This window comes from Podarcis raffonei, chromosome 16 (genome assembly GCF_027172205.1).
Source record: "Podarcis raffonei isolate rPodRaf1 chromosome 16, rPodRaf1.pri, whole genome shotgun sequence".
In the NCBI taxonomy this organism is placed as follows: domain Eukaryota; kingdom Metazoa; phylum Chordata; class Lepidosauria; order Squamata; family Lacertidae; genus Podarcis; species Podarcis raffonei.
The window spans coordinates 13798053-13822032 of NC_070617.1; the positions used below are offsets into that span (position 1 = coordinate 13798053).

The 23980-nt window shown below is 47.1% G+C and overlaps 2 protein-coding genes across 5 annotated transcripts in view; both read left to right on the top strand.

The window, feature by feature from the left end:
- The window catches only part of GAL3ST3 (galactose-3-O-sulfotransferase 3), a 30395-nt gene extending 22697 nt beyond the window's left edge, over positions 1-7698 (top strand). For 2 of the 4 annotated variants that reach the window (XM_053368418.1, XM_053368419.1), the window contains exons 2-4: positions 2680-2795; positions 4382-4613; positions 5665-7698. In XM_053368418.1, coding sequence (XP_053224393.1) covers positions 4528-4613; positions 5665-6820 — 1242 coding nt within the window. In that variant the 5' untranslated portion in view covers positions 2680-2795; positions 4382-4527 and the 3' untranslated portion in view covers positions 6821-7698. The remainder of the gene's footprint in view (positions 1-2679; positions 2796-4381; positions 4614-5664) is intronic. The other 2 variants (XM_053368417.1, XM_053368420.1) reach the window with 1 other exon arrangement.
- An 8152-nt stretch (positions 7699-15850) lies between these two features.
- On the top strand, positions 15851-23668 carry LOC128404074 (uncharacterized). The gene is made up of 6 exons (XM_053369375.1): positions 15851-16092; positions 16258-16938; positions 17053-17126; positions 18543-18654; positions 21249-21286; positions 22915-23668. Exons 1-6 carry the CDS (start codon positions 15923-15925, stop codon positions 22983-22985), a joined length of 1146 nt encoding a protein of 381 aa, XP_053225350.1. The 5' UTR covers positions 15851-15922; the 3' UTR covers positions 22986-23668.
- Positions 23669-23980: the final 312 nt, after the last annotated feature.

Here is a 23980-nt window from a genome sequence, read left to right on the forward strand (position 1 = left end):
AGTTGCCAGGAAGAGTATCTTCCAACCATCGAATGCCTGAGTGAACAGGAATGCTTTTAAGTTCCTCCTGAAAGTCAATAAGGACGGACACAACCACACAGCATTTACAGCAGAAGCTGCCTTATACTGAACCAGACCTATTTCCCCCCTATTTAGCTCAGTAGTGCCTACACTGACTGGCAGCAGCTCTCCATGTTTCAGACAGGGGTCTTTCCAAGCCCACACCTGGAGATGCCACTGGAACAGAATCATAGAATTGTAGTTGGCAGGGACCACAAGGGTCATCTAGTCCAACCCTCTTGCAATGCAGGAATGTTTTGCCCAATGTGGGACTTGAACCCACAACCCCGAGATTAAGAGTCTCCTGCTCTGGCTGAGCTATCCAAGCGACCTTGAGGCCTTCTGCATGCAGGGCAGGTGTTCTTCACCAGGTCCAGCATTACTGCAGAAATGTCCATATTATTTCTCCTGGGCAAACCCTGCTGCAAAAAAATATTTCTAGCCCCTGCAGATAAGTTTGCCACTTGCACCCTTTTCTGCAACCACCCAGCAACAACAAAAAGCAGTTTGCACATGCTTAAAGTTACTAATGAAGAATCTCAGCAAAACACCTCCCATTTCTCGTAGGAAATAAGTAGAAATCTAATACGTATTTTATTTCTAAATTCTCTGCCTTCTAAATGATGGCAGAGAGAACATTGCAAACTTTCACGACGGCTAGAAGTATGTCCCCTTCCTTCCTTCCTTCCTTCCTTCCTTCCTTCCTTCCTTCCTTCCTTCCTTCCTTTTAAAAAGAAGTCTTAAGATTTTGCCTATGTCAACAGAACAGACTACAAAATTCAATTCCATGTATAGCCAGCGAGGGGGGGAGCTGTTTTCATTTTGAAAACGAGGCTTGAGCCTTTGTAGAACGACTTGCCACCTGCTGTAGTGGCTCTCCTTCCAAATGTGTGCTGGAGAGGGAGGCTGTTTGTGGCTATTCTGTGCCGAAGGGACTGCACTCTGCGCATGATCAGGAGCACTGGGAGCCCTCAGGATCTGCCTTCATACTGAGCCTCTCTAGGTGCTGACATGCATTATTTCAGTGGCGTAATGTACTGAAGGCTTACGTTTTTAAACGTGTTGTAAGGAGCTCGAAGACCTTTGGGTAACAAGCAACTAACAAATCAGACTCATAGGGTTGGAAGGGACCTCCAAAAGTCATCTAGCCTAACCCCCTGCAGTGCAGGAATACAGATAAGTCTAATAGATAAGTAAATAAACAATTCCTTCATGCTACAGGCCAGCCTTTGGTAACCTGGAGCCCTACAGCTGTTTTGGACTACGTCAGCCATTGTGGTCTGAAATACCTGAAGGACTCTAGCCTTTATTCAGCTGCGAGGTGGCTTCTCTGCCAAGGTCTGAAAGCCAGAGGGTGGCGTGGGGGCTGCTTCTGTTTGCTGTGCTTGGCGATTCCAGGCCCAGGTCCCAGGAGCAGTTGTGTTGCCCTCTTTCCACAGGACATGGCGAGGAGCTGTTGGAGTCCGTCCAGAAAAGAGCGGCGAGGCGGGTGGGGAGGGAGAGGAACGATCCCAGTCCTGGGACACTTAATCTCCTGTTGTGCGAAGAAAGGTGAACTTGGTGGCTTTCTCTGGTTTCCTCGGTGCTGGCGGGGGTGAGATTCCTGGGTGCTCCTTCATTCAGCTGTGGACAGTATGTGTATGTGTGTGTGTGTGTGAGAGAGAGAGGGGGGGGGTAAGGGATAGCTCAGGGGGCCAGGAACCGGCCCGGGAGCAGGAAATAAAGTGAAATTGAGAGGACAGCTGCTTTGCTTTGGGTGGGAAGGGAAAGGGGTCTGCTTTGTATGAACATCTCTTTTGGAGCTGCTGAACGCAGGTAAGTCGAAGGATCAGCTGGTGGCAAGTTCCTCTCTCTGCCCCCTCCCCTCCTAGGATTGTGCTAGCAGGTTATTTCTCAGTAAAGAGGTTTGGGGGCTCAACTCTGCCTGTATGCCATGTTCTCTGACCTTGAAAGCCTTGTCCTCTATTTGTGATATTATTGGGGGGGGAGAGAAGGGGCACTCAGGGCATCTTCAGATAACCATCTCTGAGATTGTTGCTTTGTTTGTTTTTAAGGGTTTGTTCAGGAGCTTAATCCCCCCCCCTTTAGTGCAGAGGGGACACGTGAAAGTGGGGAGGAATATAGTTCTGGAGGCTGGAGAAGAGGAATAACTCTAAGGGGGAGCACAATGTGGATTGGGGGGGAATGAGGACGAGAGGCAAAATTAGGCTTTTGAGAAGAGAAGGCAGGACTTGGAGCGGGAAGAGTGTTTCGTGGCATTTTATTTTTTTACTTCATTTGTAGATATTCAGCTACCGCATAATGTTCGGAACCAAATGTTGTATTGGATGCCAGAGTACATATTTCATACCCTCCAACATTTCTCCAATGAAAACAGGGATGTCCTATTCCATTATTTGTTTGTTAATTATTTTATACCTCACCCATCTGACTGGGTTGCCCCAGCCACTCTGGGTGGGTTCCAATGTATATGAAAACATAATGAAACATTAAACATTAAAAAAAATTCCCTATGCAGGGCTGCCTTCAGATGTCTTCTAAAGGCTGCATATTTACTTATCTCCTTGGTTTGGGGGTCGGATAATTCCATACCCTCCAACATTTCTCTGATGAAAATAGGGACGTCCTAAGGAAAAGCGGGACATTCCAGGATCAAATCAGAAACTGGGACAGCATCTGTAAATCCAGGACTGTCCCTGGAAAATAGGGACACTTGGAGCATCTGATATTTACGGGTGTGTGAAGCATTTATTTTATTTACCATGTTTGTTCTCAGTGGGTGAGCCTGGCCCCCACACTCTGTAGACACATGACTCCCAGTGTTTCCCATGAAATTCTACTCAGAGGAGACCCATTGAAATGAATAAACCTACATTAGTCATCCTTCTGAACTTCAAAGAGATCTGAAGGCGGGCCTGTATAGGGAAATTTTGAATGTTTGATGTTTTCTGGTGTTTTTAAATTTTGCTGGAAGCCTCCCAGCAGTCATATGTGCAGCATAGTAGTAGTAATAATAATAATAATAATAATATATTTTATTGTTGTTATTGCTACTGCTGCTGTTGTTATTATTAGTATTAGTATTATCTCTGTAAGTTTTTAATGAACTTTTCAATTTTTACAAATTCTTTTAAACAACCACCAGAACAAATCTCTCATATCCGTTGACTTCCCATCCACCCTTCCATGGTGCTTATTCTTACCTTATATTACTTATATTTTACCCATTATATACATTAGTTATAAATGATTAAACTGCATTTCTCAACTGATGCTATACTTCCAATCCTGCATACGCTTTAACATAACCGTAATACTTTTTCAAATATTCAAATATTACACAAAACATTTCCGTTCTTCAAGAAACTTTTATTCATTCTGTTCTTTAATTCTCTTTTTTTTAAAATAAATTTTTTATTGGTTTTTCAACATATATTATAAGACATTACAAACAACAATACAAAAACAAACAAACATATAAACATGTATAATTTCCTAATCTTTTTTTCTTATACCCAATTTCAACGACTTCCCCATGCCTCCCTTTTCTGCACCCCTGTTTTAAACTTTTTCAGCAACCCCTGATCTAAATTACTTATAAATCCCTTTCTTTAACCCTTTTTTTCTCTTATCCAATCATTTATCGCTGCAAATCTGCTATGCTTTACCCATGACTTTTTAACACTCACTAATTTTACAACAATTTTTAAGATAAAATTTAAATTTCTTCCAGTCTTCTTCCACCGTCTCTTTCCCTTGGTCACGGATTCTGCCCGTCATCTCCGCCAGTCCCATATAGTCAATCACCTTCGTCTGCCACTCTTCCAGCGTGGGTAGTTCTTGTGTCTTCCAATACTTTGCTAATAAAACTCTTGCTGCTGTTGTAGCATACATGAAAAACATCCTATCCTTCTTTGACACCAATTGGCCTACCATGCCCAGGAGAAAAGCCTCTGGTTTCTTATGAAAGGTACACTTGAGCACCTTCTTAATTTCATTATAAATCATTTCCCAGAAGACCTTAATCCTTGGGCACATCCACCAAAGGTGATAGAAAGTACCTTCAGTTTCATTACATTTCCAGCATCTGTTCTTTAATTCTCAGTTAGTCTAGCCATCTCAGCTTCTTCTTCTTCCCATCAGTGGATCTGCTGTAAGAGGGATTAGCATTGGCTACAATGGCTACAACCTCTTGTACCTGCATATTATAGCAGTTCACCTGTGAAACCACAGTGCCTCTGTTTGAGTTGGATCTGCCACGACTCCTTTATACACACAGAGAGAGAGGACTTGTTGCTGACTGCTGTGCTTCCCCTCGCAGGTATCCCCTTCTGCACAAGGCCGGAGGCCGCTGCCTGCTACCTGCCCTGAGCCTCCATGCCGGGGTGGACTTGCCCCTGCACTGTGCCTGGATAAGGGCACCCAGCATAGCCTGTGCCCTTTGCACTGCTGCACTCCAACCTTGAGATGATGTCGCGCAAGAAGGCCATCCTCCTCCTCCTGGCGTTCAGCACAGGCACTTTGCTCCTGCACCAAAGTGCCCACCTCGGCTGGTAGGCGTGGGAGACATTGAAACGGCGGGGGTTGGTGCCAGTTCTAGGTTTGGGGGCAGCCTTTGGGCAACATGCTCTTCCCCCTGTCCTCCCTGGGTATGCCCTAGGCCACTGTTCTTCAGACATTGCTGGGCTACAACTCCCATCATCCCTGTCCATTGGCTAAGCCTGTGCTTCCCAAACTTGGATCTCTAGCTGTTTTTGGACTACAGTTCCCATCATCCCTGACCACTGGTCTTGCTAGCTATGGATGATGGGAGTTGTAGTCCAGCAACATCTGGGATTCTGAGTGCACCACCTCCTTGCTGCTGCTGCTGCCGCCACCACCACTGCCCAATTGCGTACCTCTCCCTCTGGGTCCAATCCAGACCTCCTCCCAGAGAATGAGGGCAAAGTATGGAGAGTTTTCTTCTCCTCTTCTCTTACCTCTCACTCGCACCAACAGCAAGGAGGAAGAGGCCCAAGAAATTGTGAGTGGGTCCCCTGCTAGAGCAGGGGCATTTGCAGGTGCCCAGTGATGCTGACCCCTGGCACCATTCCAGACTAAGACTAACGAGAAAGAAAAGAAGGGAGTGGTGTGTGTGGGTGGGAATGGGCAGTGGGCACTTTTAAGATGGCCTATGATGTCTTACCGGTTGAGGCAAATGAGAAAATTTGGAGGCAGCTTGGGGAGGTTGGGGTGGCAGTCTAGGAGATGGGCAAACAAGCACATGAGGTGGAAAATGGCATGCTCCTCAGGATGTGAATCCGCCACTCCACCCAGCTGTCCCCAACCTGCCACCTGAGGCACCTGCTTCACCACGCCTCATAATTGGGCCAGCCCTGTGGATGACATTTGGGTTGGGCATTGGAAAGGAGAAAGGAGCAGAGCTTTTAAAAAGTGGTGGAGAGGAATTAAAATGAAGGGAGGGCTCAAAATAAGTGGGGGAAGAGGGTGGAGGGTCCGCGAGGGCTTCGGTGTGAGACTAGGAAGCATCTCTGGGCTTGTTGTCATTTCTCTCGACCCCCCTGCCGCTAACCGGACCCCTTGCTTCTGTCCCCCGCCGCCCAGGTTCCCAAAGTCGGCGCCCTTCAGCTGCGCGCCCCCGTCGCCCCCCCGCCCCAAGCACACTGCTGTGGCCTTCCTGAAGACCCACAAGACGGCCAGCACCACCGTGCAGAACCTGCTCTTCCGCTTTGCCGAGCGCCACAACCTGACGGTGGCGCTGCCTCACCACACCTGCGACCACCAGTTCTGCTACCCACGCAACTTCTCGGCCCGCTTCGTGCACCCTTACACGCTGCCGCCGCGGCTCATTGCCAGCCACCTGCGCTTCAACCGCGAGGAGCTGCACCGCCTCATGCCCAACGACACCATCTACGTCACCATCCTGCGCGAGCCGGTGGCCATGTTTGAGTCTCTCTTCAGCTACTACAACCAGTACTGCCCAGCCTACAAGAGGGTGCCCAATGGCTCCATGGAAGCCTTCCTCGATGACCCTCGCCGCTACTACCGCCCCCACGAGAAATATGCCATGTACGCGCACAACACGCTGGTGTACGACCTGGGGGGGGACCCCGAGCACAGCCCCGAAGACCCCACCTACTTGCCGGAGTTCATCCGCCAAGTGGAGGGCATCTTCTCGCTGGTGATGCTGGCCGAGTACTTTGACGAGTCCCTGGTCCTCCTGCGCCGCCTTCTGGCCTGGGACCTGGAGGACATCCTCTATGTCAAGCTGAACATGCGCAGCCCCGAGTCCAAGCTCAACATCACCTCGGCCCGCGTGGCGGCCCAGGTCCACGCCTGGAACGCCCTCGACGCCCGCCTCTACGACCACTTCAATGCCACCTTCTGGCGGAAGCTGAGGCGCGTGGGCCAGGACTGCGTCCAGAAGGAGGTGCGCGCCCTCCGCCGGGCCTGCGAACACCTGGCGCGCCGCTGCTTCGGGGGCCAGCCCCAGCTGCGCCCGGCCATGCAGATCAAGAACAAGGAGCTGAGGCCCTGGCAGCCCAGCGCCAAGGTGGGCATCGTGGGCTACGACCTGCCGGGCTCGGGTGCCCCCTTGGACGAACAGTGCCTCAAGCTGGCCATGCCCGAGGTGCAGTACTCCCGCTACCTGCTGAGGAAGCAGAGCCTGAGGAACCGAAGGAGGGCGGCCCTCCACCGGCTGCTGCCGCCTCGGGGGCTCCTGCGGCCACCCCGGCACCCTGTCCCCAAGGCGGCATGAGCGCCCCACCACCGCGGCAGCTGGAAACGGCCAGGAGGCAGAGGCCCGGTTGGCAAGAGCCCCGGAGAGAAGCTTCCCACCGTCGCCCTGGCAACACCTCAGCGTCCTGTGATGGGCCCTTGCAATACTAGATTAGGCCTAGGCCTCAGCCTTCTTCAGAGCCAGGGTGGAGGGGGGCTGGTGATGGCTAGTCCGATTTGGCAATGACTCCCCCTCAGTTTCTCTTTTCTGGGACTTAGGGCTGTGCTTAGTCCTATTAAAACTCCGGGCCTTGGGATCTGGGTGAGCGGGACTTTCCTCCAGGTGCCCTGAGGCCGTGTGTGCGAGCCAAGTGGATTCCCGTCGCTTGGCAACCAACCCGATTTTTGTTTCTTAAACCCAACTGGGTGCTCCGTTCTGGCCTCTTTCTCCCTTGCTCCAGAGGAAATGCTACAACTGGACCTCGGGGGAAGCTGAGCACATCCGGGCCCCATCCCTTGCTGTTAGAAAGCAGTGAGGGTGGTCTCTCTCCCCGCTCCTGACAACCATTTTCTTCATCCTCCCCACTATGTACACCCGAGTCCTGAATTCGACCACTTCCGGTTCTGCTCCCCCAAATCCATAGTGCATGCCTGAACCCCACTTTCACATCCATCCACGTGGAGCTCCAACCTGACATCATCTCCCTCCCCTGCCCAAAATTAATTTTATACCTTTATCAGTCTCTCTCTACGCCCCACCCCCTTCATGGGACTTGCCAGGATTCATCTCCAGAAACTTGCTTTTTATTTTATTTTATTTTTAATGTCCTAGACCTTGTGACATTGTAATACAGAAGATCTCGCTGTGTTTTTCTTGAAGGAGGAGCTGGAGGCCAATAAAACAACAAACAAACAAAACCTGTTTTTGCTGTTAGAATTAAGTGTGTGTGTTTAGAGATACAGTATTTTTTTTTAATAGAGTGGGTGGGTTCCTCACTTAGGGGATATCAGAGAATTCCCAGGGAAAGAGGAGTTGAAATTGCTAATGCCTGCTTCATCGTCCCAAAGTCTGGAATGGAAATCAATCCAATTAATATGATTGGTATTGGTTGTTGTTGCTTTCAGTTTACAAATGATATGTAACCGATTCCTTCCCCCTGCCTCAAAACTGCATTGCATTTCCTTTGCATTGAAATGAATGGGGTGAAATAACGTGACAACATAATTATGTAAAATTCTGCCACAGAGGACAGCAAGGTAAATAACTGAGGGTTTTTTAAAAAATGTGTTTCATTAATTTTCACACAGCAAGTACAACAAATAACATGGTTTTTGTCAGGAGGTGAACAGTAGAATAGAAACAAGCTGCATGTGATGAGCATATATCAAATGGAAATTGATGCCTCCTTAGGATGCTGGATAGCTCAGTTGGTAGAGCACCGGACTCTTCATCTCAGGGTCGTGGGTTCAAGCCCCATGTTGGGCAAAAGATTCCTGCATTGCAGGGGGTTGGACTTGATGGGCGTCTACAATTCTACCTCCCTCTGCGTGGATTTCACGCAGGAGGTGTTGGCGATTGTGTCAGCAGGCATCCCCATAGATTTATTTATCTCATTCATGACTCACTTCCTATGAAGCATCTCTGAGCAATTTTGCGGTAAAAACATGCACAATAAACTCTGCATGAAATGATTTCACAGCCAACATGGATGTTGACTAGGATAAAACAATATCCACATTAGAAGGCTTGTTGAAATAGGAAATTCTTTAACAGGCAGCAGAATGTCAGTATAGATGGTGCCTGCTTGTCTATTCATGGGAGGGAGCGCTAGAAGGGAGGTGCCACCACCTTAAAGGCCCAACTCCAACACCATGTGCAATGGAGCTCTTGATGAGATGGTATCTGCAGGAGGCCCTTTCTCTGCAGAGAGCTGCCGGAAGGAGGTTTGTTGTATATATTATTCAATTTATATACCGCTCTTCATCTGAAGTTCTCAGGGTAGTTCACAAGATTAAAAAGTACAAGGTAACCTCCATACAACTTGCAGGAAGAGCAAAGTGGGGTTTTCACTAGTCCAGATGGAGTTGGTTGAACAACTGCTCTCCTGGATGGATGTTCCTGTGCAGTACTTTTTAAAGAAAGTGTCTGTTGGATTGGTCACAAAGTCCTTCCAGCTTCCACTCTCCCATTTCCCTACAGCAACTTGAGACCAAGAGCACTTCTAAACAGTGGCGTAGCGTGGGTTGTCAGCACCCGGGGCAAGGCAAGTAATTTGCGCCCCCTAACCCGTGGATTTGCCCTAACCCCAGATGTTGCGCCCGGTGCGGCTGGCCCCCCCTGCACCCCCCACTCTACGCCACTGCTTCTAAATCATCACTATTGTCAGGTCAGATTCAGTCACGTTGCAGCACATTCAGGTGGTGCCGTTAAAAGTTGATTTGGGGCACTTTGCAATAAGGAAAGAAATGGGGGGAAATGCTCTGGAAAGAGTGGGCTAACTTAACACTTGCTTGGCACCATGTTGTATAACCTCCCCATGAATCAAATCAGAATGAATGCTCAACGAACAGGTCATCTTGAAGTGACCTTGATTCCCTGGGATAGCTTGAGACCACATTCGAGGGCCATCTCATCAAGATGATTTGGTAGCTTCTGTTTCTTCCCTAGACTGTCAGTATTTTCTGCAATTAAAGTGTTATTAAAGGCCTCTCTTGCTCTGGCACAATAAACCCACTTTTTAAAAACAGGACATTTTGCATCTAGGAAAGTAATGAAGAAATGGACTGAGAAGTGTGGGAGGAGCAAATGATTTAACAGGAAGGTGTATAAACTCCTCACTAGCAAATCAAGATAACCACCTTGCAAACAAACCAGAATAAATGCTCAATAAAGATCAGACATAAGGTGTTCTTTTTTGGGTGGGATCCAATTGCATACATGTAAATTCAGGCTGTACAATTATAGATGATTGGGAGGTCTTCTGCAACAAACCTGCTTCCCGGAAAGGTCAAACTTCTTGCAACAAAGAAAGAGACTGGAAAGTGTGGGAGAAGACTTGTTTTGATGCAACATCCCACTAGCACATCAGAACGAATGCTCATTAAATAGGGAATGTTGTCTAATATCAGGACGAGTGTTCAATAGACAGGTAGCCTGGAAGCTTCCATATTTTAATCTCCACGTAGACTGTGGTGCAAGAACACAAACAGGTCTCTCTCTTTCTGGCTTTTAGCTGGTCCTTGCCAGGAGTGAGAGAAAGAGAGAAACTCAGCGGTGACTTGGCTGGCGAGAGGCTACAGCTTCTTAACAAGAAGATTTATTTGCTAATCCTCCAGAGATCATCCTTACAGATTGGCCGAGTTAGAAACCTTGTGTGGGGAAGTGAGATGGGTGAAGAAGCACAGGGGAGGAGAGCACATTATTATCAGTTTAACAATCTGCAAAAGATTCCCCCATCAGGATGAGAAACTGGTCACAAGAAAGTTGTGGGCCTGAGGCTCTCAATACCAAACTGGATCGTACCCCACAAACCGAGAGCGAGAGGAAAAGGTAGGGATCTGCCCTCCAAATAGCCTACAGAGGTGAGTTGAGTCCCTCCCCTTCTCTGCCCTGTTTCAACCAAGCCATGATCAATTTGCTTCCCATCCCCAATAAATGGCTGACAGCACATGACTTTGTCTGGCCCAGGATGAGCTACTAGTGCAAGCTAACTTTTTTTAACCAGCACCCAACTGCATACCACTTCCATTGTGCCTTTTCTTAGCTTGCAAAGAGCTGTAAGCTAATTTGCAAAGAGCATAGTTAGCAGTCTACAGAATCGGAGATTTGAAGCAGAAAGCCCTTCTAAACAGGGACTAGGCTGAAGTGACCTTTATTGCTACAATCTAGAGAAGCTTGTTTCTACAGCTTGCAGTGTTGGGGATGGAGCACTTAAAGCATCTTTCAGCTTTTTTATTGGTGTTAAGAAACAACTGTGATCCAACAGGGCGGGAGCTCAGTTGGCAGAGCCTCTGTTTTGCATGCCGAATGTCGCAGGTTCAATCCCCAGGGTCTCCAGGTAGGACCTCTTGTCTGACTGTGTAAGGCAGCTTCCTTTGTTCCTATTTTTGTTCTTTCGGTTTTCAATTCTCTCTGCTTGCCAGACTGTGTGTTAAAGCTACATTATTACCTATTTTCTTTAGGAACCTCTTCCCTTGAAGCAACCCAAAAGGATTCCCCATACTATAAAAACATACACAGAACAATTGCATATGCAGAAAGCAGCTTAAACATGTGTGTGTTATGCAATTAAAAACACACAAAATTTAAAACACCACTCCAAATGTATTGTTACAAGTTGGGGGGTGGGTAGACTGTATCCAAGGTCCTTCTAAACCCTGGATCCAGCAAGTGATAAAATATAAGCCAGGCTAGTTTCCTGCATTAAGATGATCACCTGAGAGATGGACCATTAAGAGAACAAAGGAAGTTGGGCTCTGTGCAACACAACAAATGAGAGATAGTTAGAAGGGCAAATCCTGAGTTGAAAGTTGAGAGTTTGCCGTGATGTGTGACCCAGGAGCAAGCTGGAGAGAAAGTTGGAGAGCAATGTCTGATGTCTGTTTAAATCCAAGGCTGCAGCTCTGGGAGAAACAAGACCCTTTGGGGGTGTTTGTACTGTGAGCCCCTCCATCGTAGGCTCAGGTTGTATATACATGTAAATAAATCATATATCATAAAGACTCCACAGTCTGCTGCGCCTCATTTCCAAAAGGAAACGCGAAGCCTGGGTAAGTGCCTGGAACCCCTGGAATCTGATACCGCTCAGAAAGTGGTGTGGCGTGAATACATACCGTATTTTTCCGTGTATAAAACTAGGCTTTTCCCCTAAAAAATAATGTCAAAGATTAGGGGGCGTCTTCCCCCATTTTCTTAAATCTGAGTCCCCCCAAAATAGGGGGCATCTTATACATGGGGGTGTCTTATAGACGGAAAAATACGGTGTATATATATATATACAGTAGAGATGCCAACTGGAGGAAATACATTCATTGTTGAAAGAGGAATGTATCCAAGAAGCACTGAAATAGAAGTCTGCCAAAGGACAGGTGCCTCCACATTAAGGGCTCAGTTCTGGCATAGGGCAGAGTGGACTTCCTAGTTGGATGGTAACTGCAGGATGTCCTCTCCAGCCATCCTTTGGGTGTGTTGTATTTGCCTACTTCTCCAAGTGGCAACAGATTCCAGGAATTGAGTGCTTACTCAGGTCTGGTTGCCATGTTGCCATGTTTGCATTTTTATTTTATGTTACAAATATCCAGGTTGAGAAGATGTGGAGGCACAGCTGGAAACCTCCAACAGACACCTGGAGTCCACTGCTCCCACATCAGGGCTCCAGAGAAATTCCCCTGGCATCCTCTGATACTGTTAACTTGCGGAGCTCATGACAGTACATCTCTTATTGCTGTCCCAACATTCTGCTTCACATGCACACACTTAGATTGTATTCTCTTTTACTGGCGTGGAGGGAAAGTTATCCATTAGGGCTGAGCAATGCCTGGTTTTCAACATTGTGATATATCACCAGCTAAATATTGTGATATATCCCGATGTCTGAAGTAAGGATGTAACTATGTAGACATGAACGGAGTAATGTCCTGGTAACGGCTACTACTTAGGTGTCTAAAACTAATCCATATTTTACTTACCTTTAACATATTGTTACAACTGTTATTTTATAGTACAGAGCAACAGGGGCAGGAGGAATCATGAGAGAAGTGATGACCAGCTTCACGGTTTTTCCCATATCATGGTTTTTTACTTAGCACAAACATTGTGATTTGTGATATATCACCATGTCAGATATTATGAAACCGTTATCACGATGTGGACTTCAAAGCGATTTTGGATGGTGCAGCAATACATCATCCAGCCCTAGTATCCATCTTTCTAGGGAAGTTATGAGGAGGACCATTAAATGAAAGTTTTAGCAGAGTTTTACTTAGTAGCATCTCCATACCTTGTACAACACATTCCACACATATGTCAGGATGAACTTCTATGTTACTAAAACACACTAAAGACATCGCAGCTTCTTGCCCAGTTTCTCTCTCTGAGCCCAGAGAGGGTTTCTGCTTTTCAGTTTCCTGCTTCCTTAAAGTTCACAGCAAGCATGAAGTCCAGTTGCCAGATTCCTGCAACTTTACAGTTCTTCGGTTCTTTTATTCAGTCTCTCCTGCTGCGTCTCCACATCTCTCTCTCCTTTTCTCCCTCATTCATAGACAGTACTATGTGCTGAGCAGCACAGCAATGAGATAAGGAAGGTCACGAGCAATTGCAGCTGCATCTTAATAAAAAAAACATGACTGCCCAGCTTATGCAGAACAACACTTTCCTCAGTGTAGCTCGCCAGTATTGCAAAGCCTGGTCATCAGCAGGGTGCTTTTGAGGGCTTCCCATGAAGCCTTAAGCCCTGGAGATACATGGCACTCTTTATCATCAGATGGCAAGATGCTTACCTTCCCCCACCCTGACCAACCTCTTATAATATTTCCTCCCTCCAAGTTATTTTTGCTACCCTGCTCCACTTTATGCAGTGCCAGAGTCATTTTCTTTTTCTCCCCTAGCCCAAAGACGCAAGTGGCTGCACTATGTAGGTTATGGACTGAGCTATGCATGCATGAGAACCAAGCACGGATCCGGAACAAACAGCTGTTGCAGGACTTTGCTGAAGTGGAGGCCCAGTTGGCGGATCTGTCGGCCAAGATAGATGCATTGAGGAAGAGGAGGAGGAGGAAGAGAAGCGATTTAGCCAAGGTAGCCAAGAAAAACGGGCACGGGGGTTGTTTGAAATCAGGTGCACAGGAGAAGAATCCCCATCAATTGCTAGTGGTGGGTTTCCTCCGTGTAGTGTTGCTATATTGCAAGGGCAGGATTAGCAATTCTCATGCATTCAACATTTTGAGAGGCAGACGTTTAATAGTCCCAATTTCCCCCCAGCATGCAGATGCAGTGACGGGAAGAGATCTGCCTATTGAATTCTTAGGTTTTGGAATTATAGGGTGCAACATATAACTAACAGGTGATATTCATAAGTTGGTTGGGATGGCTGCTAATCTAAGGTAGCTTTTAAAAAGAAACTGGATCAAGGTGCAGTATGTCAATGGCCAAAATTAAACCTCCATGCAGCGCAGGAAGGAGTAACCTGCTGCCCTGCAGATGTTGCTGATTATTTGTCATTGGCTTGGGCTGATATTCCTCATCCTCCCTGCATGGGGATAGTAAGCTGTAGCTGTTGGATCCTAGACAAAGAGGACTTTTGCTATCATAAGAACATAAGAGCCTGGCTGCTGGATCAGGCCAAAGGCCCATCTGATCCGGCATCTTGTTCTTACAATGGCCAGCCAGATGCCCATCACAGGAAACCCGCAAGCCAGACCTGAGTGAAACAGGCGGCCCAGAAACATCCTTTTGAAGGACCCACCTGGGTCACTATTAACCTTCCGAGCTAGATTCATGCTCCCATGATGGAGAAAACAAATGGTTGATCTGAAGTTCTAATCTCTCCTCACCTGCCAAGAGTTAAACTAAGGGGTGCTGGTGGATAAAATTGGGGATGGAGAAATCGGCACCCCCAGATGATCCAAAGCTACTTTTTATTTCAGAGCAACTATGAAGAATCACTTCCGCATCTGAGCAGAGGCCTTCGGAAGCCACAGGGGTCTGATGCGAGACAGGTAAACTAACTCAGGTGGCTGTTGTGAACTATATAATCCGCTGTGCCAAAACCCAATGAATAATATTATTTTGAAGTGAAATTTCATATGCATTTAGGAATGGGCAAATTGTGCCCCAGCACTGCCCCCCCAAATAAGTTTCAGGCCTATTTCCTTGCATCTGAAGAGGGTCCCATTCAAATCTGAAATTTTGCTGACTTTTTACATTTTTGAAATAATTTCTGCAATAAAAGTCGAAAAAGAATATTTATTTATGTTTCATTTTTGTTCACGATTGGGGAATTCTCTAAAGGTAGAGCAGTTTATCAATTCAGGAATAAATATTTGTCATCCAGATTCTAGTTCTGAAGTTTGAGGTATAGCATCCACCTTCTGATGCTGATGGTTGTCTATTAGCTTTTCGCTGTAGGCTCTTTAAAATACATTTAGAAACAATCAAACCTCGTTTTATTTCAAACCACCAGCAAACATAAAGAAATAACCATCTGAAGAATGAATATTTGAAATATTTCCCATTCTGGCTCCCACGTGCCTTTCTTTCACTCTTTGCATCCCAGGAACTGCTGGCAAGACCCCACTCTGCTAACTGGAATGGGCAGCTCCCTTTTGAAATCAGATGCCAGAGAGAACAGTTGCCATTTCACCCCTTTGAAACGGTGCCATCCTGGCCCCCGGAAACTTATGGGAGACTCTGGTCAGGTTTCGGGGAGCACAGGAAGAGCTGGGGCCATTCCGTGGTCCATCCTTTCCCCTCCATAACACTCAGCTCCCAAACTTCCAGAGAACATCGCAGTCAGGCCTGGTCTTCCTCGCGGTCTCCATGGCAACCCCAGAAGGATGAGGAAGTCTTGATATCTCCTGGCCAAGGTGGATCCTTTTCTATGTCCTCCCAACCTTGGACAATCCCTAGAGAGGCCACCATGTTGAGGAGAGACCTTTCCCAGGAATGGCAAAGGAATAGCATAGTCCAGGGGCCAGAGGACCATCCTACCGAAAGTCCTGCTGCCAGCACCACCATCACAAGGGAGGTCCCGAGGGAAGAAAGCAGCAGCAGTGGATGCTCCAGGGAGGAGCTGAACAACATGTCGGTGAGGTGGAACGGGCACAGCCTGGCCTACAGCCCCCAAGGAAGGTCACAGGCTACGATGCTTTTTAGGGACACAACAGGTAAGGATGCTGGCATCAGCTTTCTTCTATCTCTTGACAACACCCAGGAAATTCTGGGGAACATAATTCTGCCCCTCAGAGAAAGTACTTTGCACTTGCTCAGAAGTCCGCTCAGCTTTTATTTCTTGCCTGTGTGCTCAGAGTCAGTCTCAAGACTCGATTTCAAGTTAAAGCCCTGTCACCAGGTCAGCTGTAAAACTTAAACCTATTTTCCCTCTTTCTCTCGCCAGCTTCTTGGGGTCAGCGTGGACCACTGGGGATGAGCTCGGGTGGCAGTGGCTTGGACACAGCTGAGGCAGATTTGGAGCACTGGGTGGCTGAAAGTGTCTCCAAGGCATTGATGAGGCAACAAGGGATGCAGCTGAAACAGTGCCAGGATGCTCCCACAAGAGTTCAAAGTGAAGATTTGTCACAGGTGCCCCCAAACAGGTACCACCCTGGAATCTCAGCCCTCCGTGGTTCTTCACCAGGACAGTTGTCAGGAGTGGGGAGAAACTCAATAACTTGCTCTCCTTGGCATTTCTTGGAAGGAGCCTATGAACCTGAGCCCGTTGCCCTTGACCTCACAACCTCACCCCCCCCTTCTGTTTCCAGATTTCCAGGATTGCTGCAAGAGGATGAGACAGCAATAATCCATGAGCCCAGCAAGTTTTGGGGACAAGAGGAAATATTGGGCCAGGATGGGCAGGAGGATGGAAACCTTGGGGAAAAGGAGGACCAGGAAAAGGGAAGAGGTGGTGGCAGTGAGGTGGGCGAAGCTGCAGGAAGTCTGGATTTGGGGTGGGATAAAATGTCCGGGGACCATGGGTCTCCAGGGGAAACAGCAGCTCAGGATGAAGAGGAGTCCCTGGGAAGTGGTAGAGCTGAAGTACTGGAGCCTAGGCAGGGAGAACAGGAGGGTGGGATTCATGTGGTGGGCGAGAGCAGGACAGGGGAAGGAAACAACACACCAGGATCTTTGGGGGAAACTCAAAATGTGCAAGAAAACAGGGAGGCAACTGCAGGGCTGGAAGTTCAGGTGGAAGCAGTGAAGTTGGATATGGGAGATGGAAATGGCCAGGGAAGAAGTCGGAGCGAGGATGAGGAGGAAGGAGGAACCAGCAAAAATTATGGTGAGCCAGACAGGGCTGGAGGAAGCGGTGATGAGCAGGGAGGCCCAGAGGGAGACACGGAAAGCCAGGAGGGATCCAGGAGCCCAGAAGAGGATGTAGCCAGCATCAATACTGGTCCAGAGCAGTTCCCTGTGGAACCCAGGATCTGCAGCACATCGGAGCAGTAAGTTCTCAGTGTTCCAGTGGGGTGGAAGGTGGGCAGAACCCTCCTCCCCTATCCTGCGTGGGGAGATGGACCACCCCTTCCCCACCACTGTTCTTCTTTCTTCTCTTTGAGGGATGACGGCAGCAGCTGCCAGACCTCCAGTCTGCAGAATGGGCAACCCCTGGGGGTCAAGCTCATGGAGGAAGGTAAGCACAGCGCTGGCTGCACGTATGGTGACATTTCCACTGCTCTTCTGTGATGTGTCATTAATGTAGTATTAGCGCATCAGTGGTGGATTTATACTGGACTGTCCGCACGTCATTCTGCTTTATTCATTGTTCCGTGATGCTTTCTCAATCTTCTTGTCATCAGGAGGGGCACTCTTGTGTTATAACACAAAAAAGTGGGACAAAAAACCCACCCCAGGACAGTGAAAAGCTGCAGGATTTCAGTAGGAAGCTATGGGACATGCACTGATTGGAAACAAAGCAGTATGTCCATTGGTCCATCTAGCTCAGTGTTGTCTGCTCTGACTGGCAGAGGCTCTCCAGAGTTTCAGTCTTTCCTGGAGCTACTTCTTGGAGATGGAACCTGTGAAGGACTGAACCTGTGGTTTTCTGCATGAAAGAGAGCATCTGCTCTGGCCAAGGTGTGATGGACCTCCTTCTAAAAATAATGTAAGATTCCAGTCATCATTGTAGGGTTGATTCAAACAGAAAAGCAGGAAGCTTTCTTTTGACGAGCCAGACCCAAACTCCATCTAGCCTAGTATTCTATACACTGACTGGCAGTGACTCTCCAGGGTTTCGATCAAAGGTCTTTCCCAGCCTTCCTTGGAGATGATAGGACTGGACCTGGGAGCTTCTCTGTGTATAGCATGTGCTCCAGCGCTGTGATCTACAGTCCCCCAAATTAGAATTGCACCCAAGGACATTATAAAAAGCATCCTAAAGTGCAGCAGACAGAGATTAATTGATAATAAGAAATCAGCCACCTGGTCTCAAAACTCCATGAACTTCATTAACAAGGAGAGTTCCACTGTGGGGGCACCACAGTTGGAAAAGGCCATGGTAGCCATTCATCTCTTATCCGACACAATGGGATTTGGATTGAGGACACTGAACTGAATAAATGGAATCTCGTTTGGGAGGAAGTGTCCACTGAGGTGTCTTGGAGCCAGATCATTTAAGGTTCTAGGCAGTGTTTCCCAAACTTGGGTCTCCGGCCTTTTTTGGACTACAACTCCTATCATCCCTAGCTAGCAAGACCAGTGGTCAGGGATGGTGGGAATTGTAGTCCGGAAACAGCCAGAGACCCTTGTTTAGGAAACACTGTTCTAGAGGTCCAATGCAACAGTTTAAACCAGTCTTCCCTAACCTGTTGCTCTCCACATGCATAGGACTACAACTCCCATCAGCCCCATGAGATGTCCAAGACACTGGAGAGCACTGGGTTGGGGGAGGCTGGTTTAAATTCTGCCCAGGAAGTCCTTTTAACAAAGAGACAACTGAGAATCTGGCAACCGAGATGGAGTACTTTCCCATGTCAGGTTATACCCCTCACCATCTTCCCCCTTGTTCCTGTCAAATTCCTCCTAGTTCACACGTATTTATCGAATGCAGGAACAGAATCCATTTGTGAAGGAGAAGAGGAGGAGGAGGAAGTGGAAGAGAGTGAAGCTGATACAGACATTGAAGCTGCCTTGGCTCCTTTCTCCAAAAAGCCAAAATCAAGGTGGGGCCTCATATTCTCCTCCTTTATCTACACCCCATCCTATCTTAAGGAACATGAACACTGGAAGCTGTCTTAGACAGAATCATCTAGCTCAGTAATGTCTAGATTAAACTTGGGTCTCCAGATTGCTTTGGGACTAGAAGTCCCATCATCCCTGATGTCCTACTAACTAGGGGTGATGGGAGTTGTAGTCCAAAGATAGTGGGAGACCCAAGTTTGGGGAAAACCTCGTCTAGATTGACTGTCAGTGGCTTGCCAGGGTTTTAGGGAAGGAACTGTCCCAGTCCTGCCTGGAGACATCAGGGATTGAACCTGGGACATTCTGCACGCAAAGTGGGTGCTGTGCCACTGAGTTACAGTCCTTCTCCATGGAGCAATCATAGATTGCCACAGGCAACTTCCCATTTATGCACATGTGAGGCACAAGCACATCCCTGCAAACCCGGAAGTGGCATGGAAAGGGGCAAAAATGGCCCTAAAGGAGTGTGAAAATAGCACCTAGCAATCCCATGAGCCTTTACACCAACCTTTGAGGTCTGTAGAGTTTTGGAGTTTGAACAAGGAGGTTTGGAGGGAGCGATTGTGACAGAGTTTGGTGGAGTTTTGGTTTTTTTTAAAGGGCTTTTCAAGGGTTTCCAGAGGTTTAGAGCGTGTTTGCAGGCTTTTTCAATGGGGTTCCCAATATACACAATTCCCCTTCAATGTGTGGTGCCTTGGAACGTAACCCCTGCACAAATGAGGAGTTGCCTGTACTTCATTTTATACGCATCATGTATCTGCCTCCTATCAATTTAATTGGATGCCTGAGTAGCCAATACTGGCCTATGTGGACAAATAGTCTGACCCTGGGATAAGGCAGCTCCTTAGGTTCCTAAATAGCACCTGGATGTCCTGCCTCTCTAAGGAAGTCCATCTAAACATCTTTGCAAGAGAACTGGACTTATTAACTCTACCCACATCCCTCACCATGACCTTAGAAGACGCTTGTCTCCTCTTTTGGCTTTTCCTAAGCCGAAAACCACCAGCTATTTGTGCCTTTCTTGATAAGGAAGATGATTCATCCTCCTGATGAATTTTCATCTTTCATCCCTCGCTTTGTCATCAGATCCTCCATTGCCTCAAATACCAATTATCCCATGATAACAAGGCGCCATCTAGTGGCTCCCAGACAATGCTCTTATGAGTCACTTGCCTGTGAGGAAGACCCACTGAACCTAGTGGACCTTGGAGTTATGCAGTTCCAATATCCATGCAGTCTCTCTCACAATGCTAGAAACCAAGGCCAGCTGAATGTTGGAAGATGCAGGGCAAGCAAAAGGACAGCTGGACATATAAGGGCCCCATTACCTTCAGGAGCTTAGGGCCTCATCAAACCTAAATCCAGCCCGGCCTCCAACATTACTCCAATGAAAATAGGGACGTACTAAGGAAAAGCGGGATATTCCAGGATCAAATCAGAAACCAGGACGACTGGGAAACAGGGACACTTGGAGGGTCTGCAAATACAACCCACTGAAAGAAACAAAACAGGAGTAGGTTATTCCCTCTGACTGCAGTAACAGAGGGGTTGTGAGCTATATGGAACCTGGAATCCTAGCCAGGTCAGCTTGGAAGTGCAAAGAGGGGCAAGGGTGGGGTGGGGTGGGGTGGGGTGGAGGAGAAGCACAGTGTGGGACACAACTCTGGTATTGCAGCTGTCTGGGGCTCAGGAGCAGAAGCACAGGGGAGAGAGGAAATGGAGAGCGAAGGGGAAGAATCTGAGGGCAGCGTAGGGGAGTATGACAGTGACCCGAGAGATTCCATGAGCTTCTCCAGCGAATCAGAAGATTCCCAGAAGGGGGCGCCGATGGTCAGGGCAAGGGGGGTCCCAGGGGGGACGGACCAGAAACAAGGGGCCAGCGGGGACCCCCAAAGCAGCAGCGGGAGATCAGGACCAGCTTCCCCACCAGAGCGTAGTGGGGGGGAAGAGTCACATGTGTCAGGACCAGCGTCTCCTCCAGCGGGGAGAGAAGATGAGTCAGGGCTGACCACGCCTCCATCGGAGAGTGGGGGAATGGAGGGGAGGTCAGTTCCAGCTAGCCTCCCCGAAGGGGGAAACAGTGACAGCAGCAGTGTAACGGTCAGGAGGAAGGTTGCCGGCTGGGCGCGCGCGCCAAGTTCGAATGTACAGGCGCGCGGGACAGCAGAAAACCCGGATTGGGAACCAGGTCCTAAAGCCCGCCGGAGGGAGGGGGAAGACTCAGGGGACTCAGCGTCAGAAGAGTCTAGGAAGGGCGAGACCCCGACGGACAGGCGGAACCAGAGGAGGAGAGAGCAAAGGAAGAGGTGGAGCAAGGCTAGAGTCTTAAACTGGTGTCTGGGGGGAGGAGATTCAGACGGAGCTTCAGCAGTCTAGAGTTTGAGACGTAGAGCTGCACGCTGCGGCTGTGAAAGTGAAACTGAACTTCAATAAAGACTTTTATACTTAACAATGAACCGGCGTTGGTCCTTTGTGAGCTGGGACCTCGGGCAGCTCTGACAGCAGCGAAGCCTGTTTGGGGCATTTCTGCATTTGGATTCCCCAGTTTTCAGGATCTGATTTTCTTTCTCCACAGGGATCAGCAGAGTGAGGCAGATCTTCAAAGGCTCCCAGGTGAGAGGAAATTTATTGGGCACAGAGAAATGGCAGCCAAAACTGAATCTCTCAGGATAATAACCATGCCACTCCAGACAACTTGTCTATTGATAGTTCATCACAATACGTTTTGCACACATTTAGCAGGGAGGTTATACAACATCCACTGTTTATTGAATGTTCATTCTGATTTATTTGTTGGGAGGTTACATGACATTGTGCCAGACAAATGTTGTCCCACACTTTCCAGTTCATTTTCCTTCCACTTTCCTCATCATAAAAAGTCTGGGAGGTAGTTTTTAAAAAAGGCAGATTTGTTACTCAAGGGCAGCAAATCCACTTTAATTGCACAACCTGAGGATGCCTCTAGGCTGTTGCTATTTTGTGGGAATGATTCAGGCACATACTGGAAATGTCGTTTCCCCCGATCAGAGTGGATTAAGTGTTTTGTCACCATAGTGCAACAACACTTTTTGCAGAAAAAAAGAATAGATTTTTGTGATTAGGAAAGCGTTGGGGAAATGCAATGGAAAGTAGGGAACGTACAAATGATTAACAGGAAGATGTGTAAACACTCCGCAAACGAATCAGGATGAATGTTCTATAAAGACCAGGTGTAGGCTGCATGCACACTGACCTGTTTGTAGCACAAAAATGTAGTTTTTCTCAATCTGGAATAATTCATGCTTGTCCTTAACATGCTCCTTTCAATCTAGATTGATTTTAGATCTCCACATGGGTGGGTTCAGTTTCCTGAGAAATGTATTATAATCTCCGCCCCCCACACCCCAATTATGTCATCCATGCCTTTTCCTTGCTGCACATGCCTAGGTAAATGAAGAAGAAAGAGGAGATTGCGATCTTGATATACCCCCACCTTCAATGTATTTGGGCAAGTGTGGATACAAACTTTCCCTATCCATTGCCTACATTTGTTCTCATATATTTTCAAATGGACACCCTGTGGGATAATGCAAAATCAATCTGGAACGAGCTTTCATTGCCGGAGTGGAACCAGTTTCTCAAGAAGCACTTTTAAGGAGCAAAAAAAAAACATGCAGTAGATCTAGATTATGTGTAGGGTATGTTGGTGGGTGGGTTGGGGAACAACTCAGTCTCAACAGATTCTAGAATGAAATGCCGTGTGTATGCAGCCATAGTTCTAATTGCTTGCACAAGCTTTGGGATGAATCTTGTACTCAGTGGAGGAACACTGAATTTGCCAGTATGCAATAGAAGCCCACTCTTCCAAATAGTGATAGTCTGGAATTGGCCCCGAGATACAAACAGGGAAGGACTAAAAGTCAGTGGTAGAATCTAGGCTCTGCATAAAGAAGGTCCAGGTTCAATCGCTGGCATCTCAAGCTAAAAGAGTACAACCAAACTGCGGAAAAAATAGTGATCTCTGTGTTGCAAGGAGACTGCATATTTCTACAGAGCAGGGGTGAGGAACTTCTGGCCTTCCAGATGTTGCTGGTCTCCTGTGCCCTTCAGCCTCAGCTAGCATGGTCAGGGATTATAGGAGCTGTAGTCCAGCAACATATGGAGGGCCACAGGTTCCCCAATGCCCTGCAAAAGTAGGGAATATACTGAAATACACTGTAGGAGACGCTTCAATCCATGGCCATACCTTTTTCTCTCCACAGATCTCTGGGCTGACGCAGAGGAAGAAAGCAAAGATGACAGCTTGCATGATAAAGACGACTTTTATGACTGATGTGAGAAGGGCAGAAAAAAACAAGATAGAAAAATAATAGTAATAGCCCAAGAGTTCAGCTCCCTGCACCGTAAGAACGGATGAACTGTCCTGTTGGATGAGGCCAAGGGCTCACCTAGTCCATTTCCCAGGGAAATGATATATAATGAATTGAAAAAGATGTTCAAAATAACTTTCATTTTAAAAAAACTCCAGAAGCTTTTCTTTTGGGAATTATAGGGACAGAACTACCTAAATTGTATAGAAATTTATTTATGTATGTTACTACAGCAGCAAGAATGTTACTTGCCCCAAAATGGAAAGAAGCAGAAGTCCCAGTAAAGGAAGAATGGATTCAAAAACTTATGGAATATGCAGAAATGGCTAAACTTACCAGAAGAATAAGAAATCAAGATAACAAACTTTTTATAAAAGAATGGAAATGGTTTATTGAATTTTTACAGATAAATTCTAAACAGATTGAAACATTAGCAGGATTATTGTAATAACCTGCAGTTTTATAAGACTATATATTTACCTTAGATAATTAAATGAGTAAATTAAATGAATTTTGATATGCAGAAGGTATGAAAAAAATTAAGGAACCGCAGAAAGAGGGGGAAGGAAGTCAAAATTTGAAATGTTAAATGGATTGGAAAATTAATGAAATGTATATATTTGAAAAGTATAAATAAAAAACTAAAAAAAGGGCTCATCTAGTCCAGCCTCCTGTTTTCACAGTGGCCTCCAAATGCCCAGAAACCCACAAGAAGCAAGACCTGAGCACAAAAGGCCTCTCAACACCTGTGTCATTTTCGCTTTTATTTAATACTTATTGACAAAAAACAATGCAAATATATATATAACTGGTCAGTATCAAAACCTTTTGTTCTAGGTACAATGCTTAAGTTTTCTCCATTAGAGGACCCTGGGAACATCTGTAAAAAGTTGTATGTCTCTGTACCTCTCAAGAGGCAAACAATATTCCCATCACTACATATAAAAAACAAAGTCAG